We start from the raw sequence: 20477 nt of genomic DNA on the forward strand, positions 1-20477 counted from the left end.
ACCAGTAGTCAGACGATATGTGGACGTTGTGTTAGCTAACGGTTGTGTGTTGTCCTAGCTAACAGAGGCGGTTGTGTGAGTTGTGCTAGCTAACGAGGGCGGTTGTGTGTTGTCCTAGCTAACAGAGGCGTTTGTGTGAGTTGTGCTAGCTAACGAGGGCGGTTGTGTGTTGTCCTAGTTAACAGAGGCGGTTGTGTGAGTTGTGCTAGCTAACGGGGGCGGTTGTGTGAGTTGTGCTAGCTAACGGGGGTGGTTGTGTGTTGTCCTAGCTAACAGAGGCGGTTGTGTGAGTTGTGCTAGCTAATGGGGGCGGTTGTGTGTTGTCCTAGCTAACAGAGGCGGTTGTGTGAGTTGTGCTAGCTAACGGGGGCGGTTGTGTGAGTTGTGCTAGCTAACGGGGGCAGTTGTGTGTTGTCCTAGCTAACAGAGGCAGTTGTGTGAGTTGTGCTAGCTAATGGGGGCGGTTGTGTGTTGTCCTAGCTAACAGGGGCGGTTGTGTGAGTTGTGCTAGCTAACGGGGGCGGTTGTGTGTTGTCCTAGCTAACAGGGGCGGTTGTGTGTTGTCCTAGCTAACAGAGAAGGTTGTGTGAGTTGTGCTAGCTAATGGGGGCGGTTGTGTGTTGTCCTAGCTAACAGGGGCGGTTGTGTGAGTTGTGCTAGCTAACGGGGCGGTTGTGTGTTGTCCTAGCTAACAGAGGCGGTTGTGTGAGTTGTGCTAGCTAACGGGGGCGGTTGTGTGAGTTGTGCTAGCTAACAGGGGCGGTTGTGTGTTGTCCTAGCTAACAGAGGCAGTTGTGTGAGTTGTGCTAGCTAATGGGGGCGGTTGTGTGTTGTCCTAGCTAACAGGGGCGGTTGTGTGAGTTGTGCTAGCTAACGGGGGCGGTTGTGTGTTGTCCTAGCTAACAGGGGCGGTTGTGTGTTGTCCTAGCTAACAGAGGCGGTTGTGTGAGTTGTGCTAGCTAATGGGGGCGGTTGTGTGTTGTCCTAGCTAACAGGGGCGGTTGTGCTAGCTAACGGGGGCGGTTGTGTGTTGTCCTAGCTAACAGAGGCGGTTGTGTGAGTTGTGCTAGCTAACGGGGGCGGTTGTGTGTTGTCCTAGCTAACAGAGGCGGTTGTGTGTTGTCCTAGCTAACAGAGGCGGTTGTGTGTTGTCCTAGCTAACAGAGGCGGTTGTGTGAGTTGTGCTAGCTAACGGGGGCGGTTGTGTGTTGTCCTAGCTAACGGGGGCGGTTGTGTGTTGTCCTAGCTAACAGGGGCGGTTGTGTGTGTTGTCCTAGCTAACGGGGGCGGTTGTGTGTTGTCCTAGCTAACGGGGGCGGTTGTGTGAGTTGTGCTAGCTAACGGGGGCGGTTGTGTGTTGTCCTAGCTAACGGGGCGGTTGTGTGTTGTCCTAGCTAACAGGGGCGGTTGTGTGTTGTCCTAGCTAACAGGGGCGGTTGTGTGTTGTCCTAGCTAACGGGGGTGATTGTGTGTTGTCCTAGCGAACAGAGGCGGTTGTGTGTTGTCCTAGCGAACAGAGGCGGTTGTGTGTTGTCCTAGCAAACAGAGGTGGTTGTGTGTTGTCCTAGCTAACGGGGGCGGTTGTGTGAGTTGTGCTAGCTAACGGGGGCGGTTGTGTGTGTTGTGCAAGCTAACGGGGGCGGTTGTGTGTGTTGTCCTAGCTAACGGGGGCGGTTGTGTGTGTTGTCCTAGCTAACGGGGACGGTTGTGTCTTGTCCTAGCTAACGGGGCGGTTGTGTGAGTTGTGCTAGCTAACGGGGGCGGTTGTGTGTTGTCCTAGCTAACAGAGGCGGTTGTGTGGTTTTTCCAGTTGGAGCCGGGGTTGCTGGATGAGACTCAGATCGCCACCATCCTCAGAGAGATTCTGAAGGGTCTGGAATACCTCCACTCAGAGAAGAAGATACACAGAGATATCAAAGGTACTAGCTAGCATGGATACCAGTAGAGGCTAACCTAGCATGGATACCAGTAGGGGCTAACCAAGCTAACCAAGCTAGCATGGATACCAGTAGGGGCTAACCTAGCTAGCATGGATACTAGTAGGGGCTAACCTAACTAACAGGGATACTAGTAGGGGCTAGCAGGGATACTAGTAAGGACTAACCTAACTAACAGGGATACTAGTAGGGGCTAACCTAACTAACAGGGATACTAGTAGGGACTAACCTAACTAACAGGGATACTAGTAGGGGCTAACAGGGATACTAGTAGGGGCTAACATGGATACTAGTAGGGGCTAACAGGGATACGAGTAGGGGTTAACAGGGATACTAGTAGGGGCTAACAGGGATACTAGTAGGGGCTAACAGGGATACTAGTAAGGGCTAACAGGGATACTAGTAGGGGCTAACAGGGATACTAGTAGGGGCTAACAGGGATACTAGTAGGGGCTAACAGGGATACTAGTAGGGGCTAACAGGGATACTAGTAGGGGCTAACAGGGATACTAGTAGAGGCTAACCTAACTAACAGGGATACTAGTAGGGGCTTGTATGTCCTCCTCCCAGAGCGCTAAGAACCTTGGCGTGATCCTGGACAACACCCTGTCGTTCTCAACTAACATCAAGGCGGTGGCCCGTTCCTGTAGGTTCATGCTCTACAACATCCGCAGAGTACGACCCTGCCTCACACAGGAAGCGGCGCAGGTCCTAATCCAGACACTTGTCATCTCCCGTCTGGATTACTGCAACTCGCTGTTGGCTGGGCTCCCTGCCTGTGCCATTAAACCCCTACAACTCATCCAGAACGCCGCAGCCCATCTGGTGTTCAACCTTCCCAAGTTCTCTCACGTCACCCCGCTCCTCCGCTCTCTCCACTGGCTTCCAGTTGAAGCTCGCATCCGCTACAAGACCATGGTGCTTGCCTACGGAGCTGTGAGGGGAACGGCACCGCAGTACCTCCAGGCTCTGATCAGGCCCTACACCCAAACAAGGGCACTGCGTTCATCCACCTCTGGCCTGCTCGCCTCCCTACCACTGAGGAAGTACAGTTCCCGCTCAGCCCAGTCAAAACTGTTCGCTGCTCTGGCCCCCCAATGGTGGAACAAACTCCCTCACGACGCCAGGACAGCGGAGTCAATCACCACCTTCCGGAGACACCTGAAACCCCACCTCTTTAAGGAATACCTAGGATAGGATAAAGTAATCCTTCTCACCCCCCCCCCTTAAATGATTTAGATGCACTATTGTAAAGTGGCTGTTCCACTGGATGTCATAAGGTGAATTCACCAATTTGTAAGTCGCTCTGGATAAGAGCGTCTGCCAAATGACTTAAATGGGCTAACAGGGATACTAGTAGGGGCTAACAGGGATACTAGTAGGGGTTAACCAAACTAACAGGGATACTAGTAGGGGCTAACAGGGATACTAGTAGGGGCTAACCTAACTAACAGGGATACTAGTAGGGGCTAACAGGGATGCTAGTAAGGGCTAACAGGGATACTAGTAGGGGCTAACAGGGATACTAGTAGGGGCTAACAGGGATACTAGTAGGGGCTAACAGGGATACTAGTAGGGGCTAACAGGGATACTAGTAGGGGCTCGCAGGGATACTAGTAGGGGCTAACAGGGATACTAGTAGGGGCGAACAGGGATACTAGTAGGGACTAACCTAACTAACAGGGATACTAGTAGGGAATAACCTAACTAACAGGGATACTAGTAGGGGCTAACAGGGATACTAGTAGGGGCTAACAGGGATACTAGTAGGGGCTAACAGGGATACTAGTAGGGGCTAACAGGGATACTAGTAGGGGCTAACAGGGATACTAGTAGGGGCTAACAGGGATACTAGTAGGGGCTAACAGGGATACTAGTAGGGGCTAACAGGGATACTAGTAGGGACTGACATGGATACTAGTAGGGGCTAACAGGGATACTAGTAGGGGTGAACAGGGATACTAGTAGGGGTGAACAGGGATACTAGTAGGGGCAAACAGGGATACTAGTAGAGGCTAACAGGGATACTAGTAGGGGCTATCAGGGTTACTGGTAGGGGCTAACAGGGATACTAGTAGGGGCTATCAGGGTTACTGGTAGGGGCTAACAGGGATACTAGTAGGGACTAACAGGAATTGATGGGAAATTATGTAAAATATATCACTAGCCACTTTGAACAATGCTACCTAATATAATGTTTACATACCCTACATTATTCATCTCATATGTATACGTATATACTGTACTCTATATCATCCACTGCATCTTTATGTAATACATGTATCACTAGCCACTTTAACTATGCCACTTTGTTTTCATACTCATCTCATATGTATATACTGTACTCGATACCATCTGCTGTGTCTTGCCTATGCCGCTCTGTACCAACACTCATTCATATATCTTTATGTACATATTCTTTATCCCCTTACACTTGTGTATAAGACAGTAGTTTTGGAATTGTTAGTTAGATTACTTGTTGGTTATTACTGCATTGTCGGAACTAGAAGCGCAAGCATTTCGCTACACTCGCATTAACATCTGCTAACCATGTGTATGTGACAAATAAAATTTGATATGATTTTGATTTGATTTTGATACTAGTATGGGCTAACAGGGATACTAGTAGGGGCTAACCGAACTAACAGGGATACTAGTAGGGGCTAACAGGCATACTAGTAGGGGCTAACCTAACTAACAGGGATACTAGTAGGGGCTAGCAGGGATACTAGTAGGGGCTAACAGGGATACTAGTAGGGGCTAACAGGGATACTAGTAGGGACTAACCTAACTAACAGGGATACTAGTAGGGGCTAACAGGGATACTAGTAGGGGCTAGCAGGGATACTAGTAGGGACTAACAGGGATACTAGTAGGGGCTAACAGGGATACTAGTAGGGGCTAACAGGGATACAAGTAGGGGCTAACAGGGATACTAGTAGCGGCTAACAGGGATACTAGTAGGGACTAACCTAACTAACAGGGATACTAGTAGGGGCTAACAGGGATACTAGTAGGGACTAACAGGGATACTAGTAGGGGCTAACAGGGATACTAGTAGGGGCTAACAGGGATACTAGTAGGGGCTAACAGGGATACAAGTAGGGGCTAACAGGGATACAAGTAGGGGCTAACAGGGATACTAGTAGCGGCTAACAGGGATACTAGTAGGGACTAACCTAACTAACAGGGATACTAGTAGGGGCTAACAGGGATACTAGTAGGGGCTAGCAGGGATACTAGTAGGGACTAACCTAACTAACAGGGATACTAGTAGGGGCTAACAGGGATACTAGTAGGGGCTAACCTAACTAACAGGGATACTAGTAGGGGCTAGCCGGGATACTAGTAGGGGCTAGCCGGGATACTAGTAGGGGCTAACAGGGATACTAGTAGGGGCTAACAGGGATACTAGTAGGGGCTAACAGGGATACTAGTAGGGGCTAACAGGGATACTAGTAGGGGCTAACAGGGATACTAGTAGGGGCTAACAGGGATACTAGTAGGGGCTAACAGGGATACTAGTAGGGGCTAACCTAACTCATGGGGCTTACAGGTACTGACAGGGTTAATGTAGAAGGTACAGAGACATCAACAGTACTGACAGGGTTAATGTAGAAGGTACAGAGACATCAACAGTACTGACAGGGTTAATGTAGAAGGTACAGAGACATCAACAGTACTGACAGGGTTAATGTAGAAGGTACAGAGACATCAACAGTACTGACAGGGTTAATGTAGAAGGTACAGAGACATCAACACTACTGACAGGGTTAATGTAGAAGGTACAGAGACATCAACAGTACTGACAGGGTTAATGTAGAAGGTACAGAGACATCAACAGTACTGACAGGGTTACTACCCCCTAGTTCCATTCTGGGTTTGAGTCCTGGTCGGGCCTACCCCCTAGTTCCATTCTGGTTTCGAGTCCTGGTCGGGCCTACCCCTTGGTTCCATTCTGGGTTTGAGTCCTGGTCGGGCCTTCCCCCTACTTCCTTTCTGGGTTTGAGTCCTGGTCGGGCCTTCCCCCTAGTTCCATTCTGGGTTTGAGTCCTGATCGGGCCTACCTCTTGGTTCCATTCTGGGTTTGAGTCCTGGTCGGGCCTACCCCCTAGTTCCATTCTGGGTTTGAGTCCTGGTCGGGCCTTCCCCCTAGTTCCATTCTGGGTTTGAGTCCTGGTCGGGCCTACCCCTTGGTTCCACTCTGGGTTTGAGTCCTGGTCGGGCCTTCCCCCTAGTTCCATTCTGGGTTTGATTCCTGGTCGGGCCTACCCCTTGGTTCCATTCTGGGTTTGAGTCCTGGTCGGTCCTACCACTGGCTTCATTGTGATCCAAACTGCTCTCATCTCTCCCTCAGCTGCCAACGTCCTGCTGTCGGAGCGTGGGGAGGTGAAGCTGGCAGACTTTGGGGTGGCGGGACAGCTAACAGACACCCAGCTCAAACGCAGCACCTTCGTTGGCACGCCCTTCTGGATGGCTCCAGAGGTCATCAAGCAGTCAGCCTACGACTGTAAGGTGAGAGTTCGAAGGTTACAGTCAGCCTACGACTCTATGGTGAGAGGTCAGAGATTTGTCAGCCTACAACTCTACGGTGACAGGTCAGAGGTTAGTCAGCCTACGACTCTATGGTGAGAGGTCAGAGATTAGTCAGCCTACTACTCTATGGTGAGAGGTCAGACATTAGTCAGTTTACGACTCTATGGTGAGAGGTCAGAGGTTAGTCAGCCTACGACTCTATGGTGAGAGGTCAGAGATTAGTCAGTTTACGACTCTATGGTGAGAGGTCAGAGATTAGTCAGTTTACGACTCTATGGTGAGAGGTCAGAGGTTAGTCAGCCTACTACTCTATGGTGAGAGGTCAGACATTAGTCAGTTTACGACTCTATGGTGAGAGGTCAGAAGTTAGTCAGCCTACGACTCTATGGTGAGAGGTCAGACATTAGTCAGTTTACGACTCTATGGTGAGAGGTCAGAGATTAGTCAGCCTACTACTCTATGGTGAGAGGTCAGAGATTAGTCAGTTTACGACTCTCTGGTGAGAGGTCAGAGGTTACAGTCAGCCTACGACTCTATGGTGAGAGGTCAGAGGTTACAGTCAGCCTACGACTCTATGGTGAGAGGTCAGAGGTTAGTCAGCCTACGACTCAATGGTGAGAGGTCAGACATTAGTCAGCCTACGACTCTATGGTGAGGGGTCAGAGTTTAGTCAGCCTACGACTCTATGGTGAGGGGTCAGAGTTTAGTCAGCCTACAACTCAAGGGTCATACAGGAAGTTCTGTATATAATGACAAAAAGACGTTATCCCAAATGCCACACAAGGTCTACATCTGAATCGGCACCCTATTCCCTATATAGTACACTAGCCCATAGGACTCTGGTCAAAAGTCATGACTTATATAAACAGTAAGGTGTCATTTTGGATGGTCCGAAGGTGAAAACATCTCTCTCCCTGTCCCCTCTGTGTTGCAGGCAGACATCTGGTCTCTGGGTATAACATGTATAGAGCTGGCTAAAGGAGAACCCCCACACTCTGAGCTACACCCCATGAAAGTGCTGTTCCTTATCCCAAAGAACACCCCTCCTACCCTGGAGGGGAACTACAGCAAGCCCCTCAAGGAGTTTGTGGAGGCCTGCCTAAACAAGGAGCCGAGCTTCGTAAGTGTTCCTTTAGAGTTAGGCTTCAGTAGTGTTCACTGTCAAACCCCAAACCTAACTGGTTTCAACTGGTTTTACTTCCCTCTGAAGTGTTCTGTTAGGAAACACGTTTAAACCCCAAACCTAACTGGTTTCAACTGGTTTTACTTCCCTCTGAAGTGTTCTGTTAGGAAACACGTTTAAACCCCAAACCTAACTGGTTTCAACTGGTTTTACTTCCCTCTGAAGTGTTCTGTTAGGAAACACGTTTAAACCCCAAACCTAACTGGTTTCAACTGGTTTTACTTCCCTCCCAATTTGTAAGTCGCTCTGGATAAGAGCGTCTGCTAAATGACTTAAATGTAAATGTAAGTGTTCTGTTAGGAAACACGTTTAAACCCCAAACCTAACTGGTTTCAACTGGTTTTACTTCCCTCTGAAGTGTTCTGTTAGGAAACACGTTTAAACCCCAAACCTAACTGGTTTCAACTGGTTTTACTTCCCTCTGAAGTGTTCTGTTAGGAAACACGTTTAAACCCCAAACCTAACTGGTTTCAACTGGTTTTACTTCCTTTTGAAGTGTTCTGTTAGGAAACACGTTTAAACCCCAAACCTAACTGGTTTCAACTGGTTTTACTTCCTTTTGAAGTGTTCTGTTAGGAAACACGTTTAAACCCCAAACCTAACTGGTTTCAGCTGGTTTTACTTCCCTCTGAAGTGTTCTGTTAGGAAACACGTTTAAACCCCAAACCTAACTGGTTTCAACTGGTTTTACTTCCCTCTGAAGTGTTCTGTTAGGAAACACGTTTAAACCCCAAACCTAACTGGTTTCAACTGGTTTTACTTCCCTCTGAAGTGTTCTGTTAGGAAACACGTTTAAACCCCAAAGCTAACTGGTTTCAACTGGTTTTACTTTCTTTTGAAGTGTTCCGTTCGGGCTTGAAGGTGTTTCCTACCTGCTTTCAACTGATTTTACTTCCATTCGCTGACCTGGCAATATCAGAGAGCATTTGGAAGTAATTTGTTCATCTGTGCCTGCGTAGTTTCACCCTCTCCTTCCTCACCTTGCTTAAACTTCCTTCTCATCCCTTCCGCTTTCCTCCTTCCCTTTCCCCCTCTCTCTCTGCAGAGGCCCACTGCCAAAGAGCTGTTGAAACACAAGCTGATTGTGCGTCACGCCAAGAAGACGTCGTACCTGACAGAGCTGGTGGATAGATACAGGAGGTGGAAGGCTGAGCAGACCAGACAGCAGGCAGAGTCCAGCTCAGACGAGTCTGACTCGTAAGTCAGGGTCAGACCAGACAGCAGGCAGAGTCCAGCTCAGACGAGTCTGACTCGTAAGTCAGGACCAGACCAGACAGCAGGCAGAGTCCAGCTCAGACGAGTCTGACTCGTAAGTCAGGACCAGACCAGACAGCAGGCTGAGTCCAGCTCAGACGAGTCTGAGTCTGATCTCGTAAGTCAGGACCAGACCAGACAGCAGGCAGAGTCCAGCTCAGACGAGTCTGACTCGTAAGTCAGGACCAGACCAGACAGCAGGCAGAGTCCAGCTCAGACGAGTCTGACTCGTAAGTCAGGACCAGACCAGACAGCAGGCTGAGTCCAGCTCAGACGAGTCTGACTCGTAAGTCAGGACCAGACCAGACAGCAGGCAGAGTCCAGCTCAGACGAGTCTGACTCGTAAGTCAGGACCAGACCAGACAGCAGGCTGAGTCCAGCTCAGACGAGTCTGACTCGTAAGTCAGGACCAGACCAGACAGCAGGCAGAGTCCAGCTCAGACGAGTCTGACTCGTAAGTCAGGACCAGACCAGACAGCAGGCAGAGTCCAGCTCAGACGAGTCTGACTCGTAAGTCAGGACCAGACAGCAGGCTGAGTCCAGCTCAGACGAGTCTGACTCGTAAGTCAGGACCAGACCAGACAGCAGGCAGAGTCCAGCTCAGACGAGTCTGACTCGTAAGTCAGGACCAGACCAGACAGCAGGCTGAGTCCAGCTCAGACGAGTCTGACTCGTAAGTCAGGGTCAGACCAGACAGCAGGCTGAGTCCAGCTCAGACGAGTCTGACTCGTAAGTCAGGATCAGACCAGACAGCAGGCTGAGTCCAGCTCAGACGAGTCTGACTCGTAAGTCAGGGTCAGACCAGACAGCAGGCTGAGTCCAGCTCAGACGAGTCTGACTCGTAAGTCAGGACCAGACCAGACAGCAGGCTGAGTCCAGCTCAGACGAGTCTGACTCGTAAGTCAGGACCAGACCAGACAGCAGGCTGAGTCCAGCTCAGACGAGTCTGACTCGTAAGTCAGGACCAGACCAGACAGCAGGCTGAGTCCAGCTCAGACGAGTCTGACTCGTAAGTCAGGACCAGACCAGACAGCAGGCTGAGTCCAGCTCAGACGAGTCTGACTCGTAAGTCAGGACCAGACCAGACAGCAGGCTGAGTCCAGCTCAGACGAGTCTGACTCGTAAGTCAGGACCAGACCAGACAGCAGGCTGAGTCCAGCTCAGACGAGTCTGACTCGTAAGTCAGGACCAGACCAGACAGCAGGCAGAGTCCAGCTCAGACGAGTCTGACTCGTAAGTCAGGATCAGACCAGACAGCAGGCTGAGTCCAGCTCAGACGAGTCTGACTCGTAAGTCAGGACCAGACCAGACAGCAGGCTGAGTCCAGCTCAGACGAGTCTGACTCGTAAGTCAGGACCAGACCAGACAGCAGGCTGAGTCCAGCTCAGACGAGTCTGACTCGTAAGTCAGGACCAGACCAGACAGCAGGCTGAGTCCAGCTCAGACGAGTCTGACTCGTAAGTCAGGACCAGACCAGACAGCAGGCTGAGTCCAGCTCAGACGAGTCTGACTCGTAAGTCAGGACCAGACCAGACAGCAGGCTGAGTCCAGCTCAGACGAGTCTGACTCGTAAGTCAGGACCAGACCAGACAGCAGGCTGAGTCCAGCTCAGACGAGTCTGACTCGTAAGTCAGGACCAGACCAGACAGCAGGCTGAGTCCAGCTCAGACGAGTCTGACTCGTAAGTCAGGACCAGACCAGACAGCAGGCAGAGTCCAGCTCAGACGAGTCTGACTCGTAAGTCAGGACCAGACCAGACAGCAGGCTGAGTCCAGCTCAGACGAGTCTGACTCGTAAGTCAGGACCAGACCAGACAGCAGGCTGAGTCCAGCTCAGACGAGTCTGACTCGTAAGTCAGGACCAGACCAGACAGCAGGCTGAGTCCAGCTCAGACGAGTCTGACTCGTAAGTCAGGACCAGACCAGACAGCAGGCAGAGTCCAGCTCAGACGAGTCTGACTCATAAGTCAGGACCAGACCAGACAGCAGGCAGAGTCCAGCTCAGACGAGTCTGACTCGTAAGTCAGGACCAGACCAGACAGCAGGCAGAGTCCAGCTCAGACGAGTCTGACTCGTAAGTCAGGACCAGACCAGACAGCAGGCTGAGTCCAGCTCAGACGAGTCTGACTCGTAAGTCAGGACCAGACCAGACAGCAGGCAGAGTCCAGCTCAGACGAGTCTGACTCGTAAGTCAGGACCAGACCAGACAGCAGGCAGAGTCCAGCTCAGACGAGTCTGACTCGTAAGTCAGGACCAGACCAGACAGCAGGCTGAGTCCAGCTCAGACGAGTCTGACTCATAAGTCAGGATCAGACCTAGTGTGCATACTAAATGGAACCCTCTTCCCTTTGCAGTGCACTACTTTAACCAAGTCTATTGAGTCATACTGTCGTGCTGAGCCAATTAGAGTCCTGACTCTGGTCTATCTTGTCCAATCAGGGAGCAGGATGGGCAGGCGTCGGGCGGGAACAACTTTGGGAGTGATGACTGGATCTTCACCATCAGGGAGAAGGATCCTAAGAAACTGCAGAACGGGCGAGAGGGACAGGAAGTGGAGAGTGGAGACATTTCAGGGAGGCTGTTTTCCACCATCATCTCTCCTTCTCTGGCCGAAGTAAGAAGCTCTCCCCTGTCATAGCGCAGACAGACCAACCCAACCCCCGTCCATGGTCAGACAGACCAACCCAACCCCCGTCCATGGTCAAACAGACCAACCCAACCCCGGCCATGGTCAGACAGACCAACCCAACCCCCGGCCATGGTCAGACAGACCAACCCAACCCCGTCCATGGTCAGACAGACCAACCCAACCCCGTCCATGGTCAGACAGACCAACCCAACCCCCGGCCATGGTCAGACAGACCAACCCAACCCCCGTCCATGGTCAGACAGACCAACCCAACCCCCGTCCATGGTCAGACAGACCAACCCAACCCCTGGCCATGGTCAGACAGACCAACCCAACCCCGTCCATGGTCAGACAGACCAACCCAACCCCCGTCCATGGTCAGACAGACCAACCCAACCCCCGTCCATGGTCAGACAGACCAACCCAACCCCCGTCCATGGTCATACTGTCTGTCTGTCTGCTGTCAGTCACCACACCACCCTGCTACAACATACTGTCTGTCTGCTGTCAGTCACCACACTACCCTGCTACAACATACTGTCTGTCTGCTGTCCGTCACCACACTACCCTGCTACAACATACTGTCTGTCTGTCAGTCACCACACCACCCTGCTACAACATACTGTCTGTCTGCTGTCAGTCACCACACCACCCTGCTACAACATACTGTCTGTCTGCTGTCAGTCACCACACCACCCTGCTACAACATACTGTCTGTCTGTCTGTCAGTCACCACACTACCCTGCTACAACATACTGTCTGTCTGTCTGTCAGTCACCACACCACCCTGCTACAACATACTGTCTGTCTGCTGTCAGTCACCACACCACCCTGCTACAACATACTGTCTGTCTGTCTGTCAGTCACCACACTACCCTGCTACAACATACTGTCTGTCTGTCTGTCAGTCACCACACTACCCTGCTACAACATACTGTCTGTCTGTCTGTCAGTCACAACACTACCCTGCTACAACATACTGTCTGTCTGCTGTCAGTCACCACACTACCCTGCTACAACATACTGTCTGCTGTCAGTCACTACACCACCCTGCTACAACATACTGTCTGTCTGTCTGTCAGTCACCACACTACCCTGCTACAACATACTGTCTGTCTGTCTGTCAGTCACAACACTACCCTGCTACAACATACTGTCTGTCTGCTGTCAGTCACCACACTACCCTGCTACAACATACTGTCTGTCTGCTGTCAGTCACCACACTACCCTGCTACAACATACTGTCTGTCTGCTGTCAGTCACCACACCACCCTGCTACAACATACTGTCTGCTGTCAGTCACCACACCACCCTGCTACAACATACTGTCTGTCTGCTGTCAGTCACCACACTACCCTGCTACAACATACTGTCTGTCTGCTGTCCGTCACCACACTACCCTGCTACAACATACTGTCTGCTGTCCGTCACCACACTACCCTGCTACAACATACTGTCTGTCTGTCTGTCAGTCACCACACTACCCTGCTACAACATACTGTCTGTCTGCTGTCAGTCACCACACTACCCTGCTACAACATACTGTCTGCTGTCAGTCACCACACTACCCTGCTACAACATACTGTCTGTCTGCTGTCAGTCACCACACTACCCTGCTACAACATACTGTCTGTCTGCTGTTAGTCACTACACTACCCTGCTACAACATACTGTCTGTCTATCTGTCAGTCACCACACTACCCTGCTACAACATACTGTCTGTCTGCTGTCAGTCACCACACTACCCTGCTACAACATACTGTCTGTCTGTCTGTCTGTCTGTCAGTCACCACACCACCCTGCTACAACATACTGTCTGTCTGCTGTCAGTCACCACACTACCCTGCTACAACATACTGTCTGCTGTCCGTCACCACACTACCCTGCTACAACATACTGTCTGTCTGCTGTCAGTCACCACACTACCCTGCTACAACATACTGTCTGTCTGCTGTCAGTCACCACACTACCCTGCTACAACATACTGTCTGTCTGTGTCAGTCACCACACTACCCTGCTACAACATACTGTCTGTCTGCTGTCAGTCACCACACTACCCTGCTACAACATACTGTCTGTCTGTCTGTCTGTCAGTCACCACACCACCCTGCCTGTCTGTCTGTCTGTCAGTCACCACACCACCCTGCTACAACATACTGTCTGTCTGTCTGTATGTCAGTCACCACACTACCCTGCTACAACATACTGTCTGTCTGCTGTCAGTCACCACATCTACCCTGCTACAACATACTGTCTGTCTGCTGTCAGTCACCACACCACCCTGCTACAACATACTGTCTGTCTGCTGTCAGTCACCACACCACCCTGCTACAACATACTGTCTGTCTGCTGTCAGTCACCACACTACCCTGCTACAACATACTGTCTGCTTTCAGTCACTTCACTACCCTGCTACAACATACTGTCTGTCTGCTGTCAGTCACCACACCACCCTGCTACAACATACTGTCTGCTGTCAGTCACCACACTACCCTGCTACAACATACTGTCTGCTGTCAGTCACCACACTACCCTGCTACAACATACTGTCTGTCTGCTGTCAGTCACCACACCACCCTGCTACAACATACTGTCTGTCTGTCTGTCAGTCACCACACTACCCTGCGACAACATACTGTCTGTCTGCTGTCAGTCACCACACCACCCTGCTACAACATACTGTCTGCTGTCAGTCACCACACTACCCTGCTACAACATACTGTCTGCTGTCAGTCACCACACCACCCTGCTACAACATACTGTCTGCTGTCAGTCACCACACCACCCTGCTACAACATACTGTCTGTCTGCTGTCAGTCACCACACTACCCTGCTACAACATACTGTCTGTCTGCTGTCCGTCACCACACTACCCTGCTACAACATACTGTCTGCTGTCCGTCACCACACTACCCTGCTACAACATACTGTCTGTCTGTCTGTCAGTCACCACACTACCCTGCTACAACATACTGTCTGTCTGCTGTCAGTCACCACACTACCCTGCTACAACATACTGTCTGCTGTCAGTCACCACACTACCCTGCTACAACATACTGTCTGTCTGCTGTCAGTCACCACACTACCCTGCTACAACATACTGTCTGTTTGCTGTTAGTCACTACACTACCCTGCTACAACATACTGTCTGTCTATCTGTCAGTCACCACACTACCCTGCTACAACATACTGTCTGTCTGCTGTCAGTCACCACACTACCCTGCTACAACATACTGTCTGTCTGTCTGTCTGTCTGTCAGTCACCACACCACCCTGCTACAACATACTGTCTGTCTGCTGTCAGTCACCACACTACCCTGCTACAACATACTGTCTGCTGTCCGTCACCACACTACCCTGCTACAACATACTGTCTGTCTGCTGTCAGTCACCACACTACCCTGCTACAACATACTGTCTGTCTGCTGTCAGTCACCACACTACCCTGCTACAACATACTGTCTGCTGTCAGTCACCACACTACCCTGCTACAACATACTGTCTGTCTGCTGTCCGTCACCACACTACCCTGCTACAACATACTGTCTGTCTGTCTGTCTGTCAGTCACCACACCACCCTGCTACAACATACTGTCTGTCTGCTGTCAGTCACCACACCACCCTGCTACAACATACTGTCTGTCTGTCTGTCAGTCACCACACCACCCTGCTACAACATACTGTCTGTCTGCTGTCAGTCACCACACTACCCTGCTACAACATACTGTCTGCTTTCAGTCACTTCACTACCCTGCTACAACATACTGTCTGTCTGCTGTCAGTCACCACACCACCCTGCTACAACATACTGTCTGCTGTCAGTCACCACACTACCCTGCTACAACATACTGTCTGCTGTCAGTCACCACACTACCCTGCTACAACATACTGTCTGTCTGCTGTCAGTCACCACACCACCCTGCTACAACATACTGTCTGTCTGTCTGTCAGTCACCACACTACCCTGCTACAACATACTGTCTGTCTGCTGTCAGTCACCACACCACCCTGCTACAACATACTGTCTGCTGTCAGTCACCACACTACCCTGCTACAACATACTGTCTGCTGTCAGTCACCACACCACCCTGCTACAACATACTGTCTGTCTGCTGTCAGTCACCACACCACCCTGCTACAACATACTGTCTGTCTGCTGTCAGTCACCACACTACCCTGCTACAACATACTGTCTGCTGTCAGTCACCACACTACCCTGCTACAACATACTGTCTGTCTGCTGTCAGTCACCACACCACCCTGCTACAACATACTGTCTGTCTGTCAGTCACCACACCACCCTGCTACAACATACTGTCTGCTTTCAGTCACCACACTACCCTGCTACAACATACTGTCTGCTTTCAGTCACCACACTACCCTGCTACAACATACTGTCTGCTTTCAGTCACCACACCACCCTGCTACAACATACTGTCTGTCTGTCAGTCACCACACCACCCTGCTACAACATACTGTCTGTCTGCTGTCAGTCACCACACTACCCTGCTACAACATACTGTCTGCTGTCAGTCACCACACCACCCTGCTACAACATACTGTCTGTCTGTCAGTCACCACACCACCCTGCTACAACATACTGTCTGTCTGTCAGTCACCACACCACCCTGCTACAACATACTGTCTGTCTGCTGTCAGTCACCACACTACCCTGCTACAACATACTGTCTGTCTGCTGTCAGTCACCACACTACCCTGCTACAACATACTGTCTGTCTGTCAGTCACCACACCACCCTGCTACAACATACTGTCTGTCTGTCAGTCACCACACCACCCTGCTACAACATACTGTCTGTCTGCTGTCAGTCACCACACTACCCTGCTACAACATACTGTCTGTCTGTCAGTCACCACACTACCCTGCTACAACATACTGTCTGTCTGCTGTCAGTCACACACACTGCTACAACATACTGTCTGTCTGCTGTCCGTCACTGTCAACATACTGTCTGCTGTCAGTCACCACACCACCCTGCTACAACATACTGTCTGTCTGCTGTCCGTCACCACACTACCCTGCTACAACACACTGTCTGTCTGCTGTCCGTCACCACACTACCCTGCTACAACATACTGTCTGTCTGCTGTCAGTCACCACACCACCCTGCTACAACATACTGTCTGTCTGCTGTCCGTCACCACACTACCCTGCTACAACATACTGTCTGCTGTCAGTCACCACACCACCCTGCTACAACATACTGTCTGTCTGCTGTCAGTCACTACACTACCCTGCTACAACATACTGTCTGTCTGTCAGCCACCACACCACCCTGCTACAACATACTGTCTGCTGTCAGTCACCACACCACCCTGCTACAACATACTGTCTGTCTGCTGTCAGTCACCACACTACCCTGCTACAACATACTGTCTGTCTGCTGTCAGTCACCACACTACCCTGCTACAACATACTGTCTGTCTGCTGTCCGTCACCACACTACCCTGCTACAACATACTGTCTGTCTGTCAGTCACCACACCACCCTGCTACAACATACTGTCTGTCTGCTGTCAGTCACCACACCACCCTGCTACAACATACTGTCTGTCTGCTGTCAGTCACCACACCACCCTGCTACAACATACTGTCTGTCTGTCTGTCAGTCACCACACTACCCTGCTACAACATACTGTCTGTCTGCTGTCAGTCACCACACCACCCTGCTACAACATACTGTCTGTCTGTCTGTCAGTCACCACAATACCCTGCTACAACATACTGTCTGTCTGTCTGTCAGTCACCACACTACCCTGCTACAACATACTGTCTGTCTGTCTGTCAGTCACAACACTACCCTGCTACAACATACTGTCTGTCTGCTGTCAGTCACCACACTACCCTGCTACAACATACTGTCTGCTGTCAGTCACTACACCACCCTGCTACAACATACTGTCTGTCTGTCTGTCAGTCACCACACTACCCTGCTACAACATACTGTCTGTCTGTCTGTCAGTCACAACACTACCCTGCTACAACATACTGTCTGTCTGCTGTCAGTCACCACACTACCCTGCTACAACATACTGTCTGTCTGCTGTCAGTCACCACACTACCCTGCTACAACATACTGTCTGTCTGCTGTCAGTCACCACACCACCCTGCTACAACATACTGTCTGCTGTCAGTCACCACACCACCCTGCTACAACATACTGTCTGTCTGCTGTCAGTCACCACACTACCCTGCTACAACATACTGTCTGTCTGCTGTCCGTCACCACACTACCCTGCTACAACATACTGTCTGCTGTCCGTCACCACACTACCCTGCTACAACATACTGTCTGTCTGTCTGTCAGTCACCACACTACCCTGCTACAACATACTGTCTGTCTGCTGTCAGTCACCACACTACCCTGCTACAACATACTGTCTGCTGTCAGTCACCACACTACCCTGCTACAACATACTGTCTGTCTGCTGTCAGTCACCACACTACCCTGCTACAACATACTGTCTGTTTGCTGTTAGTCACTACACTACCCTGCTACAACATACTGTCTGTCTATCTGTCAGTCACCACACTACCCTGCTACAACATACTGTCTGTCTGCTGTCAGTCACCACACTACCCTGCTACAACATACTGTCTGTCTGTCTGTCTGTCTGTCAGTCACCACACCACCCTGCTACAACATACTGTCTGTCTGCTGTCAGTCACCACACTACCCTGCTACAACATACTGTCTGCTGTCCGTCACCACACTACCCTGCTACAACATACTGTCTGTCTGCTGTCAGTCACCACACTACCCTGCTACAACATACTGTCTGTCTGCTGTCAGTCACCACACTACCCTGCTACAACATACTGTCTGCTGTCAGTCACCACACTACCCTGCTACAACATACTGTCTGTCTGCTGTCCGTCACCACACTACCCTGCTACAACATACTGTCTGTCTGTCTGTCTGTCAGTCACCACACCACCCTGCTACAACATACTGTCTGTCTGCTGTCAGTCACCACACCACCCTGCTACAACATACTGTCTGTCTGTCTGTCAGTCACCACACTACCCTGCTACAACATACTGTCTGTCTGCTGTCAGTCACCACACTACCCTGCTACAACATACTGTCTGTCTGCTGTCAGTCACCACACCACCCTGCTACAACATACTGTCTGTCTGCTGTCAGTCACCACACCACCCTGCTACAACATACTGTCTGTCTGCTGTCAGTCACCACACTACCCTGCTACAACATACTGTCTGCTTTCAGTCACTTCACTACCCTGCTACAACATACTGTCTGTCTGCTGTCAGTCACCACACCACCCTGCTACAACATACTGTCTGCTGTCAGTCACCACACTACCCTGCTACAACATACTGTCTGCTGTCAGTCACCACACTACCCTGCTACAACATACTGTCTGTCTGCTGTCAGTCACCACACCACCCTGCTACAACATACTGTCTGTCTGTCTGTCAGTCACCACACTACCCTGCGACAACATACTGTCTGTCTGCTGTCAGTCACCACACCACCCTGCTACAACATACTGTCTGCTGTCAGTCACCACACTACCCTGCTACAACATACTGTCTGCTGTCAGTCACCACACCACCCTGCTACAACATACTGTCTGTCTGCTGTCAGTCACCACACCACCCTGCTACAACATACTGTCTGTCTGCTGTCAGTCACCACACTACCCTGCTACAACATACTGTCTGCTGTCAGTCACCACACTACCCTGCTACAACATACTGTCTGTCTGCTGTCAGTCACCACACTACCCTGCTACAACATACTGTCTGTCTGCTGTCAGTCACCACACTACCCTGCTACAACATACTGTCTGTCTGTCAGTCACCACACTACCCTGCTACAACATACTGTCTGTCTGCTGTCAGTCACCACACTACCCTGCGACAACATACTGTCTGTCTGCTGTCAGTCACCACACTACCCTGCTACAACATACTGTCTGTCTGTCTGTCTGTCAGTCACCACACTACCATGCTACAACATACTGTCTGTCTGCTATCAGTCACCACACTACCCTGCGACAACATACTGTCTGTCTGCCGTCAGTCACCACACCACCCTGCGACAACATACTGTCTGTCTGCCGTCAGTCACCACACTACCCTGCGACAACATACTGTCTGTCTGCCGTCAGTCACCACACCACCCTGCTACAACATACTGTCTGTCTGCTGTCAGTCACCACACCACCCTGCTACAACATACTGTCTGTCTGCTGTCAGTCACCACACCACCCTGCTACAACATACTGTCTGTCTGCCGTCAGTCACCACACCACCCTGCTACAACATACTGTCTGTCTGCTGTCAGTCACCACACTACCCTGCTACAACATACTGTCTGTCTGCTGTCAGTCACCACACTACCCTGCGTCAACATACTTTCTGTCTGCTGTCAGTCACCACACTACCCTGCGACAACATACTGTCTGTCTGCCGTCAGTCACCACACCACCCTGCTACAACATACTGTCTGTCTGCTGTCAGACACCACACTACCCTGCGTCAACATACTGTCTGTCTGCTGTCAGTCACCACACTACCCTGCGACAACATACTGTCTGTCTGCTGTCAGTCACCACACTACCCTGCTACAACATACTGTCTGTCTGCTGTCAGTCACCACACCACCCTGCTACAACATACTGTCTGCCGTCAGTCACCACACTACCCTGTTCCCTTCTCTCAGTCCTCACTCCTAATCCTGTTGTTCCCTTCTCTCTGTCCTCCCTCCTAACCCTGTTGTGTTCCCTTCTCTCTGTCCTCCCTCCGAACCCTGTTGTGTTCCCTTCTCTCTGTCCTCACTCCTAATCCTGTTGTTCCGTTCTCTCTGTCCTCCCTCCTAACCCTGTTGTGTTCCCTTCTCTCTGTCCTCCCTCCTAACCCTGTTTTGTTCCCTTCTCTCAGTCCTCACTC

General features: G+C 50.9%; 1 protein-coding gene across 4 annotated transcripts in view; it reads left to right on the forward strand.

Moving 5' to 3' along the window:
• Positions 1-20477, forward strand: part of LOC135543144 (serine/threonine-protein kinase 24-like) — a 41943-nt gene that overhangs the window by 15198 nt on the left and 6268 nt on the right. For 3 of the 4 annotated variants that reach the window (XM_064970220.1, XM_064970221.1, XM_064970224.1), the window contains 5 exons: positions 1811-1919; positions 6295-6452; positions 7408-7593; positions 8702-8853; positions 11349-11523. In XM_064970220.1, coding sequence (XP_064826292.1) covers positions 1811-1919; positions 6295-6452; positions 7408-7593; positions 8702-8853; positions 11349-11523 — 780 coding nt within the window. Of the gene's footprint in view, positions 1-1810; positions 1920-6294; positions 6453-7407; positions 7594-8701; positions 8854-11348; positions 11524-20250; positions 20442-20477 lie in introns of those variants that run through there. The other variant, XM_064970222.1, reaches the window with a different exon arrangement.

Source organism: Oncorhynchus masou, chromosome 7, assembly GCF_036934945.1.
Source record: "Oncorhynchus masou masou isolate Uvic2021 chromosome 7, UVic_Omas_1.1, whole genome shotgun sequence".
NCBI classification, from domain to species: domain Eukaryota; kingdom Metazoa; phylum Chordata; class Actinopteri; order Salmoniformes; family Salmonidae; genus Oncorhynchus; species Oncorhynchus masou.